Source organism: Gracilinanus agilis, chromosome 1 (assembly GCF_016433145.1).
Source record: "Gracilinanus agilis isolate LMUSP501 chromosome 1, AgileGrace, whole genome shotgun sequence".
NCBI lineage: Eukaryota > Metazoa > Chordata > Mammalia > Didelphimorphia > Didelphidae > Gracilinanus > Gracilinanus agilis.
In genome coordinates, this window is record NC_058130.1 from 310,272,657 (window position 1) to 310,293,798 (window position 21,142).

General features: G+C 36.1%; 1 protein-coding gene across 1 annotated transcript in view; it reads left to right on the forward strand.

The window, feature by feature from the left end:
- The first annotated feature begins 426 nt into the window (after window positions 1–426).
- The window catches only part of ERAP1 (endoplasmic reticulum aminopeptidase 1), a 32,136-nt gene continuing 11,420 nt past the window's right edge, over window positions 427–21,142 (forward strand). The window contains exons 1-11 of the mRNA XM_044662679.1: window positions 427–953; window positions 1,312–1,450; window positions 3,826–3,960; window positions 12,150–12,270; window positions 13,251–13,405; window positions 14,857–14,970; window positions 16,804–16,935; window positions 17,940–18,071; window positions 18,210–18,281; window positions 19,916–20,070; window positions 20,890–20,969. Coding sequence (XP_044518614.1) covers window positions 427–953; window positions 1,312–1,450; window positions 3,826–3,960; window positions 12,150–12,270; window positions 13,251–13,405; window positions 14,857–14,970; window positions 16,804–16,935; window positions 17,940–18,071; window positions 18,210–18,281; window positions 19,916–20,070; window positions 20,890–20,969 — 1,762 coding nt within the window. The remainder of the gene's footprint in view (window positions 954–1,311; window positions 1,451–3,825; window positions 3,961–12,149; window positions 12,271–13,250; window positions 13,406–14,856; window positions 14,971–16,803; window positions 16,936–17,939; window positions 18,072–18,209; window positions 18,282–19,915; window positions 20,071–20,889; window positions 20,970–21,142) is intronic.

The window sequence follows — 21,142 nt, forward strand, 5'->3', positions numbered from 1 at the left end:
TACTTGTTTAAGAATTCTCTTTCTAACTCTAACTGTAGAAGCTACCTTATTGCTCTCATTCTAATCTATTTTTCTGATAGGACCTTTTATATTCATGTCACACATCCATTTAGAGTTTATTATGGTATATGGTATAAGTCATTGATTGCTTTAATCGTTAAGTTCAAATATTACTTTCAGTAGGTGTCAGGGTGATTATTACTAATGTAAAACCTTTTTTGCTTGATAAAATAAAAGGTACATGAAGATAAATTGATTTTTCTAAAGAATATCTGGTTCTTGTAAAGGCAAGTGAGAACTGTTTATTTACTTGGAAGGGGAAGAGGAGAAGGAAAAGCTACTTTAATTATATTCTTCCATGATTTACATATTTCTGTGTTTTCTTTTGCTTTTTAGGGGTTCGTGCCAATTTTAGGAACAACAAAAATGGCTTTTTTACCCCTTAAAGTGCCACGTGTGACTGCATCATCTCTTTTTATTTCATTATTAACTGTCTTGATTGTGTCACCTTCTATGAGATGCCAAAGCATAGCAACAGATTCTCCAATAGCTACTAATGGAGCACCATTTCCATGGGATAAGATGCGGCTTCCCAGCTACATTGTTCCAGTTCATTATAATCTTATGATCCATGCCAATCTCACCACTTTGACATTCTTGGGAGCCACTGAAGTAGAAATCATCACCAGTCGGCCCACCAATTTCATCATTCTACATAGCCAGCACCTGCAGATCACCAAGGCGACCCTCCGAGAAAAAAGCCAAGAGAGTCAGGCAGAGCAGCCCCTGACAGTCCTAGAGTACCCCCCCAACGAGCAAATCGCACTTCTGGCAGACGAGCCTCTCCTGATTGGACGTCAGTACATAGTTACCATGGAATACACTGCCCCTCTTTCCGAGACCTTGCATGGATTTTATAAAAGTTCTTATAGAACTCAGAAGGGAGAAGTGAGGTAATTTCCCCCCCCCTAAAACCAATAAATAAAAAAGCTTAATGTATTGGCCCCAATTTTTAAAAAATCCTTACCTTCAGCCTTAGAATCAATACTGTGTATTGGTTCCAAGGCAGAAGAGTACTAAGGTTGAGGCAATGGTCACAGAGGGCCACAATGATTTTCTTAAAAATTAATAAGACTTTCCTTTAGGTTTCTTTCTCTATGTTTCTACTATTATTCTTTACTCATGGAATTGACCTTGTTGATGGGAGGTGGAGAAGTGGAGAGGGAGGAGTGATGGAGGCAAATATTGCTTTGAATTATAACCATAATTTTTCAGTCTCTTACCTTTTCATTTTACTTGGTTTGATCATAGGATACTAGCATCCACACAGTTTGAGCCAACTGCAGCTCGGATGGCCTTTCCCTGCTTTGATGAACCAGCCTTTAAAGCCAATTTCTCAATCAAGATTAGAAGAGAACCACGGCACCTTGCTATTTCTAACATGCCCTTAGTAAGCTTATATTCCTTTAGTTTTTACTCTAAGAATAAAAATGAGAAATGGACATAGCCTTGTGGTCCTTCACTAAGAGCTCACCTTCAATCTATACTTTTATTTTTGCTTATTTAAAAAAATCTCTCCAAATTCTCTGCATCAAATAGGTCTCTTAATAGCTAGAATCCTTGAAATTTGTTTTCTTCCTGAAATTGCTTTGCTATTAAAGAGGCAGTCTGGATAGAGTGTTTGTATCATTTCAATTCACTAATGCAAAATTAGAAGGAAGAGGAGAATGCCTAAGAAAGCATTGATTGATATAATTGATAAATTGTTATAATTACAAAAGATTATTTCCTTTTTTAATGAAAATAAAACATTTTAATAAAAATAAAAAACATTTATAATATAAAATGATTTTAAAAAGATTAATATTTCTAATAATGGAGCTATTTTGCTAGGTGATAGTTTATAGCTTTTCTGCAAATATATTTTATAAGAAACTGAATGTTAGGTAAACAGAAAAAGATTAGTAAAGAAAATATTTTGAGCTCATATGATGTTGATATAGTACAGAAATTGGTAGCAACATAGTTTTTCCTGAAAAATGAATATCTAAGTTTATTTAATCAGTAGTTTCAAAAAATATGTGACCAGTGTTTCCCTCTGATTTTATAGTAGGGATATTAACTAATTAAAAGGACCTTAAAGATCCTTCAGTCTAATAATCTTTAACCATCTTTTTGTGGCATGTACTCCTCTGGAAGTCTGGTGAAGCTTATTGACCCCTTCTCAGAATATTTTTAAATGCATAAAATAAAATACATGGAATTATAAAGGAAGCCACTTATATTGAAATACAGTCATCAAGATAATTTTAAAGCCTATTAAAAACCTCTGACTAGTCCAATTCCCTTTTTTTGACAGATAAAGAAACTGAGTTTCAGAAGACTTTAAGTGACTATCTAAGGTTATATCTCCCATGTTTTAATTCAGGTCTTGATAAAAATTTTAAAAAGAAAAAGAACAGATTCCAAATCTTCTAAGGAACTAACTCAATCTTCATTTTCCTATGTGTAACTTAACTAGAATTTTACTTATAAAATGTTTAAATGTATATACTAGTGAAATGAAAAACATATGTGGGAATCACTTCAGTGAGGAGTTGTTAATCAATGGAAATTAGTTTAAATTTAAATAGTTTAAATAGATTATTTCCCCAACACCTACCTGATCCCATTGACTTAATTCTAGTATCATTTTTGCTTCACGAGGGCAGAGATGATCTAATTTTCTTTCTGATTCCCTATTTGTGTAGATCAGGACCTTAAATGTTGAACTCAGTTGAGCAAGGGAATGAGAATTTTGATAAGCAGAGGAAGGAAAGACAGTTCAGGAGTTTTCGGAGACTGGTTTTGATAGAGTATGCCAATATAGAATATCATGAGGGCACTGGGGAGTTAGGGAATAAAGACATGATAGAAAAGCATAGTGGGAAATATTAAAAGATAAATTATTCATTATAAAATTTTTGCCTAGGACCAACTTTAGATGCTTCTTTTCCAAGATTAAGTGGGCTATCTTTAGAGGGGTCTCATAGAGCTTAAGGGATCTTACTGACTGGGGCAAGTAGGGGTTTGGGAGGGATTACTATTCACCATTGTCCTTCTTGACTTGTTTTGCTCAAGAAATTTCTCCCAATTCTCCACGAGCTAGTACCATGTTGAAAACAAGAATTTGTGAAAGACTTACAGAGATAGTATCAAGGATGGTTAGCTTTAGCTTTCTATGTGGAACACAAAAATCCCCAAACAAACCAGGATGTGACATTTCTAGATTTCTTCTCAAGTTGTTTCTATGAACAACAAATAAACCACATTTTAGCAAAATCAGGGATCTGTGTGCTTTGGTTTTTCTACTTCAACACCCTAGATTTTTCACATTTGAATCAACTATATGGTGATCTGACTTGCTAATTGATTTTTAAACCCTTACTTTTTGTCTTAGAATCAATATTGTATATTGGTTCCAAGGCAGAAGAGTGCTAAGGGCTAGGCAATTGGGGTTGAGTGACTTGCCCAGGGTCACATAGTTAGGACCAGATTTCCTATCCTTAATTTTTAAGGTATTTCCATAAATAACAGAAAAGTAAATAAAAGAAACTATAGGAAATATAAGAATCAGATAATATTAATCCATCAGGAAATACTTATTAAATATCTTCTTTTATGCCAGGCTCTTGGTGCAGTGTTGTGGATATAGAGACAAAAGCAAAATCAATACATGATCTCAAAGAACTTTTATCATATTTTTAATATACCATTTAAAATTGCTCCTTAAACTTTGTTGTGATGCTTTGAGATGTTTGATGATTGAGGCTGTCCTGATTCTAGATAAAATCCATGAATATTGCTGAAGGACTAATAGAGGACCACTTTGACGTCACTGTGAAGATGAGCACTTACCTCGTTGCTTTTATTATTTCGGATTTTGAATCTGTCAGCAAGATGACCAAAAGTGGAGTCAAGGTAATCCATGGCTGTCAAACAACCTTTCCTTTTTATCTAGGACTCTGAATCGGCTGTAGTAAGTACTCAGTAAGTGCTGTTGATTATGGGTCTGACTGAGGACTGCAAAGCTGGCCTAGAGGTAAATCTTCATTACTAGGCTTCAGACTCCTTTCTAAGTAGTATATTACTGAAGCCTGGCACTCAAAATAAACCTAACTTACAGATAGTTTTCCATTTAATTGCTCTTATTCTGTGCCTCCTGCTGTAATGAAAATTCCAGAGGCACCCTCAAACAGAAGTCTACAGATACTTCCAGCTGATCTTCTTCTTTCCTTATCTAAATATTTAAAAGAGATTCTATTTTTTTTCCCTCCACAACCTTGGGACTGCAGACTTCCCCCTTTTCTTTGTTCCTGTTTAACATCCATCTATTTTGCAAGCTATTTTAGGGGATTCATTTATTTACTTTTGATTATAGAATAATCTTGGACCATGTATAGATTAAGCAAATTATAGATACACCTAGATGTGTAGGTTTGCCAGTTTAACATATAAACTAAGTTTCTTCCCTTTAGTTCCCTCTTTTTATCCTAAGGCCTGTCTTCTTTGTGTCTCTCTCCTCCATTGCTGAAAATCTGGCAGTATCTCTGGGTTCAGCTGGAAGTTGTTTTTCTGCAGCTTTGATTTACTCAAATCCCTGAAAGTTTCTGATTTTCTTACTTTATATGCTATTTTCTTCATTCTCATTTTTATTTACCTCCAGACCATAATTACTCTAAGCTGTCTCTCCTATTAATAGATAAAACATTTAGTAAGTTCTTACTGTGTGCCAAGTACAAGAAATACAAATTCAAGTAAGCAAGATAGACCCTATCCTCATGGAGTCCACATTTAAATCCTACTGGATTTGGTTGGTAATATAAAGAAATGCTAATGACTTATATGGATTGACTTTATATTCTGCAACTTTGCTGAAGTTATTGTTTTAATTAGTTTTTTATTTGACTAGAATTCAAGTAAAACATCTTATCTGCAAAAGCAACAATTCTGCTTCTATTTTGCTATACTTGTTACTTCAATTTCTTTTTCTTGTTTTATTACTATAGAATTTATTACTACTAGATTTTCCTACCCTATATTGAACAGTAATGGTGATAATGAACTTAATTGCTTTACTTCTAATCTTGTTGGAAAGGCTTTTAGTCTATCCCTATAATGCTAGCTCTTTTAAATAGACACTACTTATAACATTAAGGAAAGATTTGTTTATTTCTGTGATTTCTAGTGTTTTAAAAAAAGGAATGGTTGTAACTAATCAAAAGCTTTTCTTGCATCCATTTATACAAGCATATGGTTTTTGTTATTCTTATTATCAATATAGTCAATTATGCTTATAGTTATCTAAATATGAAGTCCTAGTATGACAAACTTGGTCATAGTACATAAAGTTTGTGACATATTGCTGTTGTGGATTTTAAAATTAATATCCAATCACTAAATATTATATTTTTATAAAGTTTTATTAATAATAAACTAACAAAAATACTAGGTAAAAAAGTACTAACCAGTCCGCTTCCAAGAGCAAAAGAGAAAGAGGGAGGAGTTACAGCCAACTATAAAACAATAATTTGACCATGCAAACATGGAGGCACAGGAGAGATTAAAGGGAATTTTGGGAAATACTAAGGACTTATGGGGGATGCAGTCCAAGGTTCAAAATCTCCATTTTTACACTGTAGTCTCCTTAATAATGTGTACTTTAAATTTTTATATCACTATTTGTTGTATTTAGTCTTAATAACTTGAAGTTTGGGATTTCAAACTGTATAGTACAAGGAAGGGCATATTACTGTAATACAGAACACAGCAAGAGAAGGGAGTCAACAAAGAAAAAGTAAAGTGAACCAGATATATTGAGGGGAGACACTCACAATCAGAAGGGGAGTCCGAGAAAATGAAACAGATCAGATCCCTCAGAGATCCCTGGAGAAGTGAGGTGGGGATAGGGAGGATGTTTTTTTTTTTTTTTCTTAACACATTTGATAAAGCCCAGTTCTTTTCTGAATCAAGCAGTTCAGGCATTGGTGGGGAAGTGGTAGTGGTAATGGTGGTAGAAAATAGGAAACTTAGAACTGTTACAGGTAGATCCATTTTGAGTCTGATTCATCCTGGGAGTGTGCAGGAGGTTGGGAATGGACATTTGGGCAATTGGATTTTAGTTGGTATTCAAACTCCCAACTGGCAGAAACTGTAGACCTTAACTTGACCAAGTAATTTAGGAGATTAGGGATAGAGAAACTATTGATGTTTTTAAAAATATTATGCTTTTCAGTTAGTTTCTAAGTATTTAGTCTCATTTTAGATCCCATCCTTACTTCATTGCTAAAATTCCCTCTCTAATTTAGTCTCTTATCCAACTTTTCATTACTAGCTTAACAAGAATCCCCAGTTTTCCATCCTATAAGATACTCTTTTCATCCATAAACTAATAAACATTGATGAAATGGCCCCATTGTGCTAGCCACTCTGTCGTATTAGGTGCTGGAGATAAAACAAAATTAAATACTCATATCATATAATTTGCTTTCTGACCCATCTCTACCTTTCTGTCTACAAATCAGTTAACAACTATCCATTGTTGATTAGTTTTTCTTGCTCATAACTTTCAGGTAATCCAATAATTCTTAAATTGTCTCTCCTGGATCTATTTTCTAAGTCATTTGTTTTTTAACAAGATATTTCATGTTTTCCTCTTTTTTTTTTTCATTCCTTTGATTCTGCTTTATTGTTTCTTGATTTCTCATGAAATCATTAGTTTCTAGTTGCTCAATTTTGATTTCTAAGGCCTGATTTTCTTGTCAGATTTTTATTCTCCGTTTTCAATTGGCCCATTTCTTCTCGCATTGCTTTCATTTCTCTTCCCCATTTTTCCTTTGTCTCTCTTAATTGGTTTTTGAAGTTGTCTTCTCTTCCAGAATCTGTGTCCAATCCATATTTTTCTTGGACTTTGAATTTGTTTGCTTTGCTTTTGCTGTCCCCTTCTGTGTCTGTACCTTGCTCTGTCTCCATAAAAATTCTTTAGAGAATTCTTTTTGTTGTCTTCTCATTTTTCCTATCTATTTATATGTAGGTTCTGTTTTCTGGGAGGTTGGGGTACCCTCTTAAACTTTAGTCCTTTCTTGATGCTATTCTTAGCTTATTTTCTGGATTTTTACCAGTTTCAGTTCTTCAAAGATGGTATGATGGCCAAAGGCTTGAGAGCTCTGAGAGCCCCTCCCCCTGATGATTCAATTAACTCTTGAGAGCCTGATAGCTGAAAGACTTGCCTTAGTCTTCGTTATAAGCTTTTGGGTCTTAACTTTGATCTTGATCAGGTCAGGAACTACTCAAATTGTAGACTCAGGCTTAAGTATAATTTTTGGGTCTAATCAAACACATAGTTGATTGCCTTGCCCTGGAGCTCTGCCCTGAGATTTAAGCATAAAGATCTGCCCCCCCCACTTTAGTACCATCAGCCACCCCAAACTGGGATCCATATCCTTGCCATAGGCCCAGACTGGGACTCTTGTTTTGTTCTGGGCCCCCATATATCAGCCTACCTCATCACAGATTGCCCTGCACTGGGACTCTGGACTTCTCCACAGGTTTGAAATGTCAAGAGGTAGTGGTTGGCTTGGACCATTGTTTGCTCAGCCATCATCTTAAGATCTGAATTTAGGCTTGAGTTTAGGTTCTGGATTTAGGACAGCAGATGTGGGGTGGGTGTATATGGATTGCTTTTGGCTTGCTCTTCACTCTTTGCTACAGCTTCTTGCTGACTCAGCTCCCCTCTCATCCTAGTGGCTCCAGATGTTCTCTGCCTACCTTTTCTTGAAAGTTGTTTCACTCTGTCTTCTTGTTGCTTCTTTCACTCCTGTATTAGTTTTATAGTGTTATTTTAATATTGGTTGGAGACGATTCTCATGATGACTTGGAGCTTCTTTGCTCTACTTTGCCATCTTAGCTCCTTTGTTGACTATTTTTTGCACATTTTTCTTTTAAACATTATTGTTAGTGTGTTATGTAAAACTAAACAGAAGTCTTTAGAATAACATTTGTTACTTCCCTATAGTTTCTATGTTTGTCTCTTGGAATTTGTTTAAATTCCTCAAGCATTTATTAAATTCTGTGTGTATGAATGGAATTTTGTTCCCCAGGGCTCTCTTACCCAGAATCCCATTTGCGTCCTCATGCTGAATGCAAATACTGCGTGGGTATGTAGGTAGGATATAGTTCTGGTTGACCCCACCTCTTTCTCTCTTTCCTGGATCGTGGCTGTGGAAGCTGGCCAGGCCTGGCTCAAAGCTGGCTCAGAGAATGTCTGTCAAGATAGACTAAAGCCAAACTATGATGGGCTTTTAATACCAAAAGGAGGAGTTTATATTTTTATCTTGCAGAGGATAGGGAGCCTTGTGCAGCAGAATAACATGATCATGGTGCTTTAGGAGACTTATTTAAATAGAATAGAGAAGTGATGAAGCCTTGCCACAATCATATGTAGTAAAGTTACTTTAATATCTTTGATTTGAAGTTAACTGTTCCTTTATTTGAAAAACAAAACAAAGTCAACAAAAAGAACAAAAGTACCATCACATATTTATGGCTATTTAGCTGGATGAGAAAGAATTAGGTTAGGCATAGAATATGTATAATTTACTCAGCAAATTTTTAAAAATGGAGCATTTCTATCATATGAATAAATCAATTAATTAATATTAAACATCTAGTAATGTGCCAGGCACTTTGCTAAATACTGAGAATACAAAAAGAGACAAAAGAGGTCCTAGCCCCATGGATAGGGGAGACAACATACAAACAAATATATATGAAGCAACTGATAGTTGTATTATTTTGTCAGTTTATACTTTTTTTTTTTTGGTCAACAAGCATTTATTGTGTTTATTTTCTATGTACCAAACATTGTGCTAACCTCCAGGGATACAAAGAGGCAAGAAACACAGCCCTTGCTTTCAAAATACTCACAATGTAATAGAGGAAACAACACAAATAATTCTACTTATATGAAATCTAAAGTGCAAATGAAAAGTAATCCTAGAGGACCAATGATATCATTTGCAATTTTATACAAACATGAGTCCTTTCTTCCTACTTCTGTGTAAATGGAATTAGCTCTAGCCCATTCATAGTCAAAACTGTAGCAACCAGAGATAATGTCATGCCCACCTCACTTAGTGGGGAGGGGAGACGAATTACCCACATGTGACAATAAGTAACAAATCAAGAACAAGGGACTGCCCTTTAGGCAGTCCAAATCAGTGTAGAGGCTGCCATTTGTCCACTTGAATTAGAGGCGGACCCACAGGAAGTGATGAAAGACACTATCTCTTCAAGTATGTTGGTTACTTCCTGTTGGGGCAGTTCCCGCTTTGAACTTGATGCTGAAGGATCTTGGCTGAGACCTCAGGCTGCTTCCACTCTGAATGGTCACGTGGGTAAGTTAGGCTGACTTCCTTGGCCTACCTTGGCGTTTTCCAGACTCTCTACCTTAAGTAGGCTTCTTGCCTCTCTGATTGCTAAGGCCTTGTGGCGTGTAATCTAGTTTAATTAGCCTTTTAACCCTCTCTCTCTGCAGGCCCGGACTAACCTCTCCCTCTCTCTATTTCCCTTGCCTTCTACCCTTCCTAATTGTAAACAAACTACCTTAAACCCGATCCTGACTTGGGTCTATTTTAATTATGGAATCAATCTGCATTATTGATTCCTGGTGGCCACACCTTAAATATATATATCTATATAATACCTAAAATCTCCCTCTTACACTTCCTACTTCATCACTTTTCTTTTCTTGTTTTTTCTTCATCACTTCAGCTTACTAGTAATATCCACTGGTTGTTTGTAGTCCTTCATTTTCAAAGAGAACTAATCAAATCACAGAATGATGTCTTGACTTGTACCTAAATTGGATTTAAGTTAGGCAGAGGTACAAAATGTTGTCAGCTTCTCTCTCTCTCTCTTTCAGAGTTATCTAAGTCCAGAGGCAAGACAAAAATCAAGATGCCTGGGAATGGTCCAAGATGCAGTGGATGACTCTAGCATCTTCAATACCTGACCACACTCCCAGTTTTCCATAGCACTTGCTTCAGCTACATTATTGGCCATTGGAACAGATTCTTCTTATTCCCCCACTCCACTGGTTCTTTAATGTAGAAGCTGCCAGGTCTTGTATAATCCTGATTGTAGTTTCATGATTTTTGAATTGTTCCCTTCTACCTGTTTTTGCCTTAGTCTTTGAGTTTTTGAATTTTGTTATAACAGTCCTGGGATGTTTTATTTTTGGGTATCTTTCAAAAGGTGATTGGTGGATTCTATTTTCCCTTTCTGTTTAAGGATAGTAGGACAGTTTTCCCTGATGATTTCTTGTAATATGCTGCCCAGGTTCTTTTAGCTTTCCGGTATTCTGATGATTCTTAAATTGTCTTTGTATCTATTTTCTAGGTTAGTTGTTTTTCCAGTGAGATATCTCAGATTTTCTTCAATTTTTAAAATTCTTTTGATTTTGTCTTATTGTTTTCTGATGCTTTATGGAGTTATTAGCCTCCATTTGTTCAATTCTAATTATTTAAGAAGTTATTTTCTTCTTTAAGCTTTTGTGTTTCCTTTTCCATTTGGCCTATTCTAGTCTTTAGGGTTTTTTGGGGTCTCCATTCTCATTTGGCCCATTCAAGTTTCCAAGTTGTTGAATCTTTCCATCATTTCTTTTATTATTCAATTTTAACTTCTTTTCAAGTTCTGTCAAGAGTTCTTTTGGGATCTGACATCCTTTCCCACTTTCCTTTGGGCTTTATGTGTTTTCTTTTTGCCATCATTGCCCTCTTCTGAGTTTACATTTTGAGATTTCCTTTCCCCCACGGCGGGCGGGCGCAGGACTGGGTGCGGCGGCTGCAGCGGTGGGAGCCGCAGGTGGTTGTTCTCAGTTTATACTTTTAAAAATAACCTTACCTTCTATCATAGGATCAATACTCTGTATTAGTTCCAAGGCAGAAGAGTGGTAAGGGCTAGGCAACTGGGGTTAAGTGACTTGTCCAGGATCACACAGATAGGAAGTGTCTGAGGCCAGATTTGAACCCTAAACCCTCCATCTTTGGATCTGGCTCTCAATCCACTGAGTTACCTAGCTGCCCCATATAGTACTTTTTGTGAGTGACTTGGGCTCTGTTATTCAGAAGATGTGTACAAATCCAATTTTTGAAAATAATTCAAAGATATTTTATTTCCCAATTACATTTATTGATAATTTTCAGTCATGTTTTCCAAAATTATAAGATCCAAACTGTCTCCCTCCCATCATTTGGAGATGGTAAGCAATTTGATCTAGGCCATACATATATTATTATGCAAAACACACTTCCATATTAGTCATTGTTGTAAGAGCACACTCATGTAAGACCAAAACATCAAAATAAAACCATAACTACTGAAATGCAGGGTAATGCAACACTTCTTCATAACACTACACTGATGTGAAAGATAGGATGCTTTGATCCACACCCATCTTTTCACATATAATCATTGTACAATATTGCTGTTACTGTGTACAGTGTTCCTCTGGTTCTACTTATTTCATTCTACACCAATTCCTGCAGATATTTCCAGCTATTTCGGAAACCATCCTGCTTATCATTTCTTATAGCCAATAGAATTCCATCACCAACATGTACCACAGTTTGTTCAGCCATTCCCCAACTGAGGGACATCCCCTTAATTTCTAATTCTTTGCCACCACAAAAAAGCTGCTATAAATGCTTTTGTATTTGCTCTTTTTTGTGATCTCTTTGGGATGCAGACACAATTTTATATCCCTTTGGGTATGCTCCAAATTGCTCTCCAGAATGGTTGGTTCAGTTTACAATTCCACCAGCAATGCATTAGTGTCCCAATTTTGCCACATCCCCTCCAATATTTATCCTTAATTGTCATATTGGCCAATAGGAGTGAAATGATGCCTCAGCAAAATCCAATTTTTTTAAACCACTAGTTTTATCATCTAAAAATGTGATGAGGATTTTTTCCCCTTAGTTACTGCTGATATTGTACTTACTAATTTTCCCTTTGAATATCAGATAAGCCCTGATATGTCTGGATAGAGAGTTTGGTTGCAATTGTAAGTGACTGAATTATTTGATAAAGCCAAATGCTTTCCCCCACAGGTTTCTGTGTATGCTGTGCCAGAGAAGATTAGCCAAACAGGCTATGCCCTTGATGCTGCAGTGACCCTTCTGGAGTTTTATGAGGATTATTTCAGGATTCCATATCCTTTACCCAAACAAGGTAAAGTTTTTAATCAGAGAAATTATAAAATAAAAACACAGGAATGAATACCACAACCCCAGAGGTATACCCAACTACATAATCACTGGCTCATCTCCATCCCCCCAAATGAAAAAGTCAAGTGTGTATATGACATTCAGTACATCTCCACATTTTGTCCACAGAATTTATGTTTACCCAAAAAGCAGATATCTGTGCAGTCCCTGAGACCTAGAATAAGGAAACAATCTTAAAGATGAATAAACAATTAGACTTTTTTTTAACCCTTACCTTCCATCTTAGAGTCAATACTGTGTATTGGCTCCTAGGTGGAAGAGTGGTAAGGGTAGGCAATGGGGCTTAAGTGACTTGGCCAGGGTCACACGGCTGGGAAGTGTGTGAGGCCAAATTTGAACCTAGGACCTCCCGTCTCTAGGTCTGGCTCTCAATCCACTGAGCCATCTAGCTGCCCCCAACAATTAGACTTTTAATAACTATTTTTTCCCCAGAAAAGTTTGCAAAAGAATATTTCAGTAATATTAGAGAATATATTCTCTTTCCTACATGATGCTTTAGTTTGTTTGGTCCAGCCTCTGCATACAAAATCAAGAAGCATCTTAAGACAGTGATCAGGACAATTTAGCCTCAAACCCTTCACTGCGAGGAGCCTTTCCAGTAGGCAGGGTACAGAATATTAGACTTCTTAGACCTTTTTTAGTGTGTCATGGACCCTTTGGCAGTCTGATGAAGTCTAAGGATTCCTTCTTAGAAGAATGTTTTAAATACATTAAAAAAATTTTACAAATAAAGTTTTCAATATCTTTCAAACACAAGTTCACAGACCTCAGGTTAAGAACCCCCTAAATTAGATGGCCTCTAGGGTCTCTTTGTTGGCTTCACTTTACTTTAGCTTAACTCTAGGCACCAAAAGTTTTGGAGGTTAATGTGCCTTGAGATTGTGTCAGAGGAAAGAGAAGTGGTATGTTAACTGTTATCTCTAGATCTTGCTGCCATCCCTGACTTTCAATCTGGTGCCATGGAAAATTGGGGACTGACAACGTACAGAGAATCCGGACTGTTGTATGATACCAAAAAATCCTCTGCTTCCAGCAAACTTTGGATCACCATGATTATAGCTCATGAACTGGCCCATCAGGTAATAAATGTGTCTTCTAGTTGCAAGAGAGCAAAGGGTGTTTAAAAAAACCTTACAGATTTGGCAGCGTTTTTGTAACATTTTTATTTAGGTCTTTTTTTTCCTTCCTAAACTTTCTTTAAAGTCAGCAGGTGCAGTAGAAAGAATATTGAACTTAGAGTCTCCAGACCTGAATTCAAATCTCAATTCTTCCATTTAATACCTTGGGCAAGTTTCTGGGCAATTTACTAATCTATAAAATGAGAGACATGGTTCAGATTACCTTTGAGGTCCCTTCCAATTATTACACTACTTTCCTATGACCTTTATGGCAAAATTTGTACTTCCAGACACCAACTATTATGCCATGTACTTTTATTTTATTTTATTTTTTATTTATTTTTTCCTTTAACAACAAACTGAAGATGTTACGCAGTTTATATTTTTAATATTTTTATTTTATTTTGAGTATTCTCCCATAGTTACATGTTTCATGTTCTTTCCCTCTCCCCAAGCCCCCTTAACTCCCCTTAGCCGACGCTCAGTTCCACTGGGTTTTACATGTATCATTGATTAAGCCCTAAGTCCATATTATTGATAGTTGGACTAGAGTTATTGTTTAGTGTCTACATCCCCAATAATATCCCCATCAGCCCATGTGTTCAAGCAATTGTTTTTCCTCTGTGTTTCTCCTCCCACAGTTCTTCCTCTTAATGTGGCTAGTTTTCTTTCTCATAAGCCCCTCAGCCTTGGATCCTTACATTGCTGCTAGTAGAGAAGTTCATTATGTTCGATTGTACCACAGTGTATCAGTCTCTGGGTACAATGTTCTCCTGGTTTTGCTACTTTCACTCTCCATAAATACCTGGAGGTCAGTCCAGTTCACATGGAATTCCTCCAGTTCTTTATTCCTTTGAGCACCATAGTATTCCATCACCAGCATATACCACAATTTGTTCAGCCATTCCCCAATCGATGGACATTCTCTCACTTTCCAATTCTTTGCAACCACAAAGAGCGCAGCTATAAATATTTTTGTACAAGTCTTTTTCCTTATTATCTCTTTGGAGTATAAACCAAGCAGTGCTATGGCTGGATTAAAAGTATGCCGTGTACTTTTAAAAAGAGACCTCTTTTGTTTTTGATAAATAATTTATAAAGTGACTGTTATAGCTATATATTTCAAATTAACACAAATGCAAGGAAGTCTAAAATCCTCTTCCTTCTATAAAGTTTATAACCTATATAACTTGATGCACACATGTCTATCTATCTATCTATCTATCTATCTATCTATCTATCTATCTATCTGTCTATGTCTGTCCATCCATCTGTCCATCCGTCTCTGTCTGTCTGTCTGTCTGTCTGTCTGTCTGTCTGTCTGTCTCTCTCTCTCTCTCTCTCTATTTATCCATAATTTGATCTTCTCAGAAACATACATGCAATATGAGTAATGTCTTTTATTTTTTCAGTGGTTTGGGAATCTTGTCACTATGGAATGGTGGAATGATCTATGGCTAAATGAAGGATTTGCAAAGTTTATGGAGTTTGTGTCTGTCAGTGTGACCCATCCAGATTTGAAAGTTGTAAGCACTACTGTTTTTTAAATTACCTTTTCTATATCAGATTGCATTTTTGAAAGATGCTTTGGTGATTTATCTGCTCTAAGAAGTCTTAAAGAGTATATTTTTCTGCTGATGAATCTATTGTGTGGATTGAGATACCTAAATCTTTTAAAATATTTGCCAAAGGGGCAACTGGGTAGCTCAGTGGATTGAGAGCCAGGCCTAGAGGCGGGAGGTCCTAGGTTCAAATCTGGCCTCAGACACTTCCCAGCTGTGTGACCCTGGGCAAGTCACTTGACCCCCATTGCCTACCCTTACCACTCTTCCACCTAGGAGCCAATACACAGAAGTTAATGGTTTAAAAAAATATTTGCCAAAAATACTGACTCCATCTAAATACTTATTTCCAAAATGGGTATGAGTTTGTCATTGCCATGAGAATGTCTTTTTATTTAAGACCCTTTTATCTTTTGGAATGTTTAATAATTAAAGATAACACATGACTGTTGCTCTACCACACTGTTTCTTCACATGTTCTATTGGTTGCTCTTCATAGACACTTCATTTGTACACTGCCATTATTCTAGTAGGAATCATATTCTAAATTACATATTTTTTTAAAGTAGAGTACGTTTCATTTCATATATTTCTCCAGGAAAACAAGATTCTTTGAAATCACTGCATAGATCTAATTCTTTATTTTCTTCAAAGTTTAGCTTTAAGCTTAAATATAACTTTAAAATACTAATATGACTCCAAAGTCCTGTGAATTTTAAAAATTGGAATGTGGTCTCTACTAGAATTAGAGGTGCTATTTTGTAGTAAGAAATAGGCTAAAAAGTGATACTTTTTTTTAAGTTAAAAGCTTTTCTATTTCTATTATTCATTAAATACTATGCATAAAATCTAAATGATTTTCCTAAAGTCAATTTTCCTTCTTATTTTTAGGAGAATTATAATCCACATATAGTAGATTATAGAAACATGAAGAAAAGACATGAATTTAAATTTGTACATAGATCCTAAATCCTACTTTCTATCTTCTTCAGTTTTTATTTAGAAATGTATCATAGCTGCACCTGGCCTTGAAAAAGAGTTGAGAAAATATTAGCCAGGACTGACTTAATCTAGTGGTTCATATTTGGGATTGGAATGAAATGTGCAAGCAGTTATCACAAGAAGGTTTATTTAATGTTGCATGGAAAGGATACTCAGCAAGGATACAGCATTGATTCAGTTGGATAGAGCCACCCTGCTTGAGAAAGGAGCTCCTGATTCCTATTGCACTGGTTCCTGAGCCTTTAGCAAACTATACCAGTGGCTAGAAATCCAGTTCCCCATGGGGCCAGTTAAGTCTCAAAGCCAGTTTCAATACTTACTAGGGACAAAGAAAAGCTAGTCCAGTTTTTGTGTCAGGAATCCTACACTCAAACAGGGAGACTATGAAAGTGGAATATTATATATACTGTCAGATGTGGTTGCTGTATTGTTTGGTTTTGAAGAACTACTTTTCTCTATCTTTCTTTATAAATGTTTGTTATAAGGGCTGATTCTCTGAGTAGGGACTTATTTGGAAAGCAAAATGATATAAAAATAAGACACTAAGGGGCAGCTGGGTAGCTCAGTGGAGTGAGAGTCAGGCCTAGAGACAGGAGGTCCTAGGTTCAAACTCGGCCTCAGCCACTTCCCAGCTGTGTGACCCTGGGCAAGTCACTTGACCCCCATTGCCCACCCTTACCACTCTTCCACCTATGAGACAATACACTGAAGTACAAGGGTTTAAAAAAAATAAGACACTACTGAAGATGAGATTAAAAAAATAGATGTATGATTTCTCCCCCTTTCTTTCCTTAGGAAGATTATTTCTTTGGAAAATGTTTCAGTGCCATGGAAACGGATGCATTAAATTCTTCTCATCCTGTGTCCACACCTGTGGAAAATCCTGCTGAGATTCGGGAAATGTTTGATGATGTTTCTTATGAAAAGGTACAAAATGATTCTTGCCCCTTGGTTTTGTGTAGATTTTTATGGAGGTGTTCATCATATAAGTGTATAACAGATTATAGCTAAAGATGAATTGTGAACTTTGCCTCATGAAGATCTAATCAGTAGCATATATCTAGTTCTGTTCATAAAGCATTTAAGGGATTACAAAGGGGTTATGTCATTATTGAATTAGCATTTTCAAAATTATTTTGGCTATGTTTCCAGGGTTAAGTTGTCATGTATAAAATCCATAAAAGGGGGCAGCTGGGTAGCTCAGTGGATTGAGAGCCAGGCCTAGAGACGGGAGGTCCTAGGTTCAGATCCGGCCTCAGACACTTCCCAGCTGTGTGACCCTGGGCAAGTCACTTGATCCCCATTGCCTACCCTTACCACTCTTCCACCTATAAGTCAATACACAGAAGTTAAGGGTTTAAAAAATAAAAAAAAATTAAAATTAAAAAATTAAAATCCATAAAACTCCATATTTCATGTTCATTACTATTTCTTGTATTTTAGTATTCAGATTCCCTTTCTCCTCCCACAACAGAATGTGAATTTCTTGAGGGCAGAGACTGTAACATTTTTATCTTTGTACCCTTAGAGTCGAGCACAGTGACTTTCACATAGTAGATGCTTAAGAAATATATTGCTGCTGAATTGAACCTTTTTTTTTTTGGGGGGGGGGTTGCCAGGTGTAGTATCCTAAGGCTAGTAACAGTTGACCTAGGTCTGTTCATTCACATCAGAAATTAAGATTTAATTAGTGAAGTTTCTTTCTTTGCCCCACTAAGGGAAACTGGAACAAATAATGGATTCCTGAAGATATCACTAGATACTCAATGTGTAAAATAAGTTCCCTGGAAAATGTGTTTAACACATTGAATGAAAACATTTAATATTACTTTGCATTAACATTTACATTAATAATTTTATGCACACAAAAAGACAGCTATGACATATACTATTAACTTCAAACTGAGATAAGTCTTTTATTTTCTTGGCAGGGAGCTTGTATTTTGAATATGCTAAGGGACTATCTTAGTGCAGATGTATTCAAAGCTGGCATTGTGCAATATCTCCAGAAATTCAGTTATAAGAATACCAAAAATGAGGATCTGTGGAATAGTATGACAAATGTAAGTATCCTTGCCTGGAAGCAAAGCTGAGAATTGAAGAGCCTGTTACAAGCACCCCATTGTGTAATCATTGTAAAAAGAACCCAGTGTTCTACAGAAAGGACAGTGACTTGTGTTTAATTTTTTTCTTTTTATCAGATGTGTCCCACAGGTGATACACAAAAGACAGATGGATTTTGCTCAAGAAAGCAATCGATATCCTCACCTTCTGTAAGTGTTTATAGCTCTCTTTAGCTCTGGCTTTTCTTTCTCTTTTTACTTTCAGGATAAGTCTACATCAGACTTCCTGAGCTAATTTCGCCTGCTACTCTATCTCTAGAGAAGGACGAATATAAAGCAGAACTGAAAGATAATTTTTAACCTTTTTTCCCTGAAAAGTTAAAGTAGATTCCCCAACCTCCCATGGATTTATATTTCATTTGTATGATTTTCTTTCACTTCATTCTTTGCAAAGGGAAGAGTAGCATCAGTATTGTTGTCTCAAGGAGTCAGTAAGTACAATGGGTGAGCATGTGAACAATTAAGTTGAATACTACACGGGAAAATGCAATTTATCTGGCTCTTAAAATATACAGAAATCGTAAACTTTTAAGAACTGCTCATATAGTTGTATTCTCCAGTCATCTGAAGACTTTGAAGTCCAGATTAGATATTGTCAAAAGTTTCACTATTGGGGATTCCTATTTTTTTTTTCCTTTTTTCCACTCCATTTTCTCTCCCCTCTCCAGATTTCTTTAGTATATTCATACAATGATTACATTATTGTTAGTAGTAATAATAATAATAACTCACATTTTAGCAGTTGAAAGTATCTTTCATCCATTTTCTCATTTGATCCCCACACTAGCCCTGATATAGGTCGTTGTTGTTGTTCCTTTGTTTTCAGTCATATCTCCAACTTTTCGTGATTTGGGGTTTTCTTGGCAAAGATACTGGAATGGCTTGCCATTTCCCTGACTGCTCATTTTACAAGTGAGAAAACTGAGGCAAACAGAGTTAAGTGACTTAGCTAGTAAATATCTGAGAATGGATTTGGACTCAGCAAGATGAGTCTTCCTTACTCCAGACTCAACACTCTATCCACTGTACCACCTAACTACCTTGATATAGGTAGGATTAGCTCAATTTTATTAAGATTCAGAGAGTGTCTTGTTCAAAATCATGTAGCTAGTAAGTAGCAGAGAAGGATTGATCTCAGATGCCCTGACACTAATTATAGGACCTTTTCCACCAATACTTTGCAGGAACCTCTTTTCAGTTGTGTGCTACTAATGAATAAATATTCTTTGAAGGTTGTGTTAGCATTAAGAACATAGCTTCCTATGAGTTTGTTAGAGTTTAGAAGTATATATCTAATCTTAGCTCTTTTAAAAAAACAATTTTTTTATCATTGACCCAAGAGAGTCTGCATATTGCATATTCCCTACCACCTTCCATGTATTTATTTTATGTTTTTATTTATTAAAAAAAACTCTTGCAGTCTGTCTTAGAATTAAGACTGTGTATTGGTTCCAAGGCAGAAGAGCAGTAGGGGCCAGGCAATGGGGGTTAAGTGGTTTGCCCAGGGTCACACAGCTAGGAAGTGTCTGAGGCCAGATTCAAACCTAGGACCTCCTATCTCCAGCCCTGGTTCTCTATCCACTGTGCCACCTATTTATCCTCTCTTCCCCTATGTATTGATTTTAACAGAATCATGAAGACCTTGGCAGAATTAGCTGGTTTCTCTTTTTTTCTCATTGACTATAGATATCAATTGGTAGTTACCCCTGTTGTACATCATTTAGTCTTCATTGATCTCTAAAAACTAGGTCTAAGAGAATGATTTGTCTGTTTATAATTAATAGCACTGGAGCCAGGAGGTTGTTGATGTGAAGACTATGATGAACACGTGGACACTACAAAAAGGGTTTCCACTGATCACTATCTCCATGAAGGGAAGGAATGTCCATGTAAGACAAGAACTCTATAGGAAGGGAACCAATCACTCTGAAGAAACTGGGTAATGTTTATTAAGTATAACTTATCTCATTATTCATGTAATGCCTTAGTTGTATTCATGATTCTTCATTTGACTTGAAAATGAAATTCCCTCATTCTGGTAATTTTTTAAAGGTATAGAGTAACTATTTCCATTAAATTCTATGTGGTCTTTGAGTTGAGTAGCCTCGGTTAAAATGTTTAGTACTGACATTATTTGATAGGAAAGAGGCAAAGACTTTTTAGTTTAATCATTGTATTCCCCAGTGCCTCGCAGTGTCTATGACCTAGAAAATAAGTTCAATAAATGCTTGTTGAATCGAATGGATTGGGAATAACTTAATCACTTATAATTTAGTTTGGATCTGAGTAATTCTCATTAAATTATAATGGTTCCTTTGGAAGGGATGAGAGCTCAGGAAAAGAAAATGTACTTCTGAGCATTGATCACTTTAATTCCTGATCCTCTGAGGAACACTGGTCAAGCTTATGGCCTTCTTTTTTGCTGAACTAATTTTGCCTGGGATCTTTCTCTGTTGTCTTTGTCTCTGTGTCTGTCTCTCATTGTGATAGTAAATGAATGGCCTTCTAGCTTTGAGATATCCACTTTTCGTCAGGCTTTTGCTGGAATTGTTCAGCTTTAATTGATAGGACTTTCTGGTATATCCAACATAAATATTAATTATTTTTTTACTATTTTGTAGGCACTGTGCTAAGCTTTGAGGAACTCTGCCAAATACTAGAGAATATGGCAGTGCCAATGACAATTTGTGTCATTGCCCATAGCATTTAATTATATCAATCCTTACAAAAGTAACTCACAATCTTTTCTTTCTTTTAGATATTTATGGCATGTTCCTTTGTCATACATTACCAGCAAATCAGACAAAGTTGAAAGATTTTTGCTAAGAACAAAAACAGGTAATTTGTTGTTGAAGTGACCAATATAACTGTGTATGAGGAGTTAATTTCTCTTCTTTAAAATTAGTCTTCTTTCAATGGTGAGTGTGTTTTTTTAATGGTGTGTTTCTCCCTCCCTTTTTCTTTCCCTTCCTCCCTCCCTTCTTCCCTTCCCCTTCCCTCCCTCCCTCCCT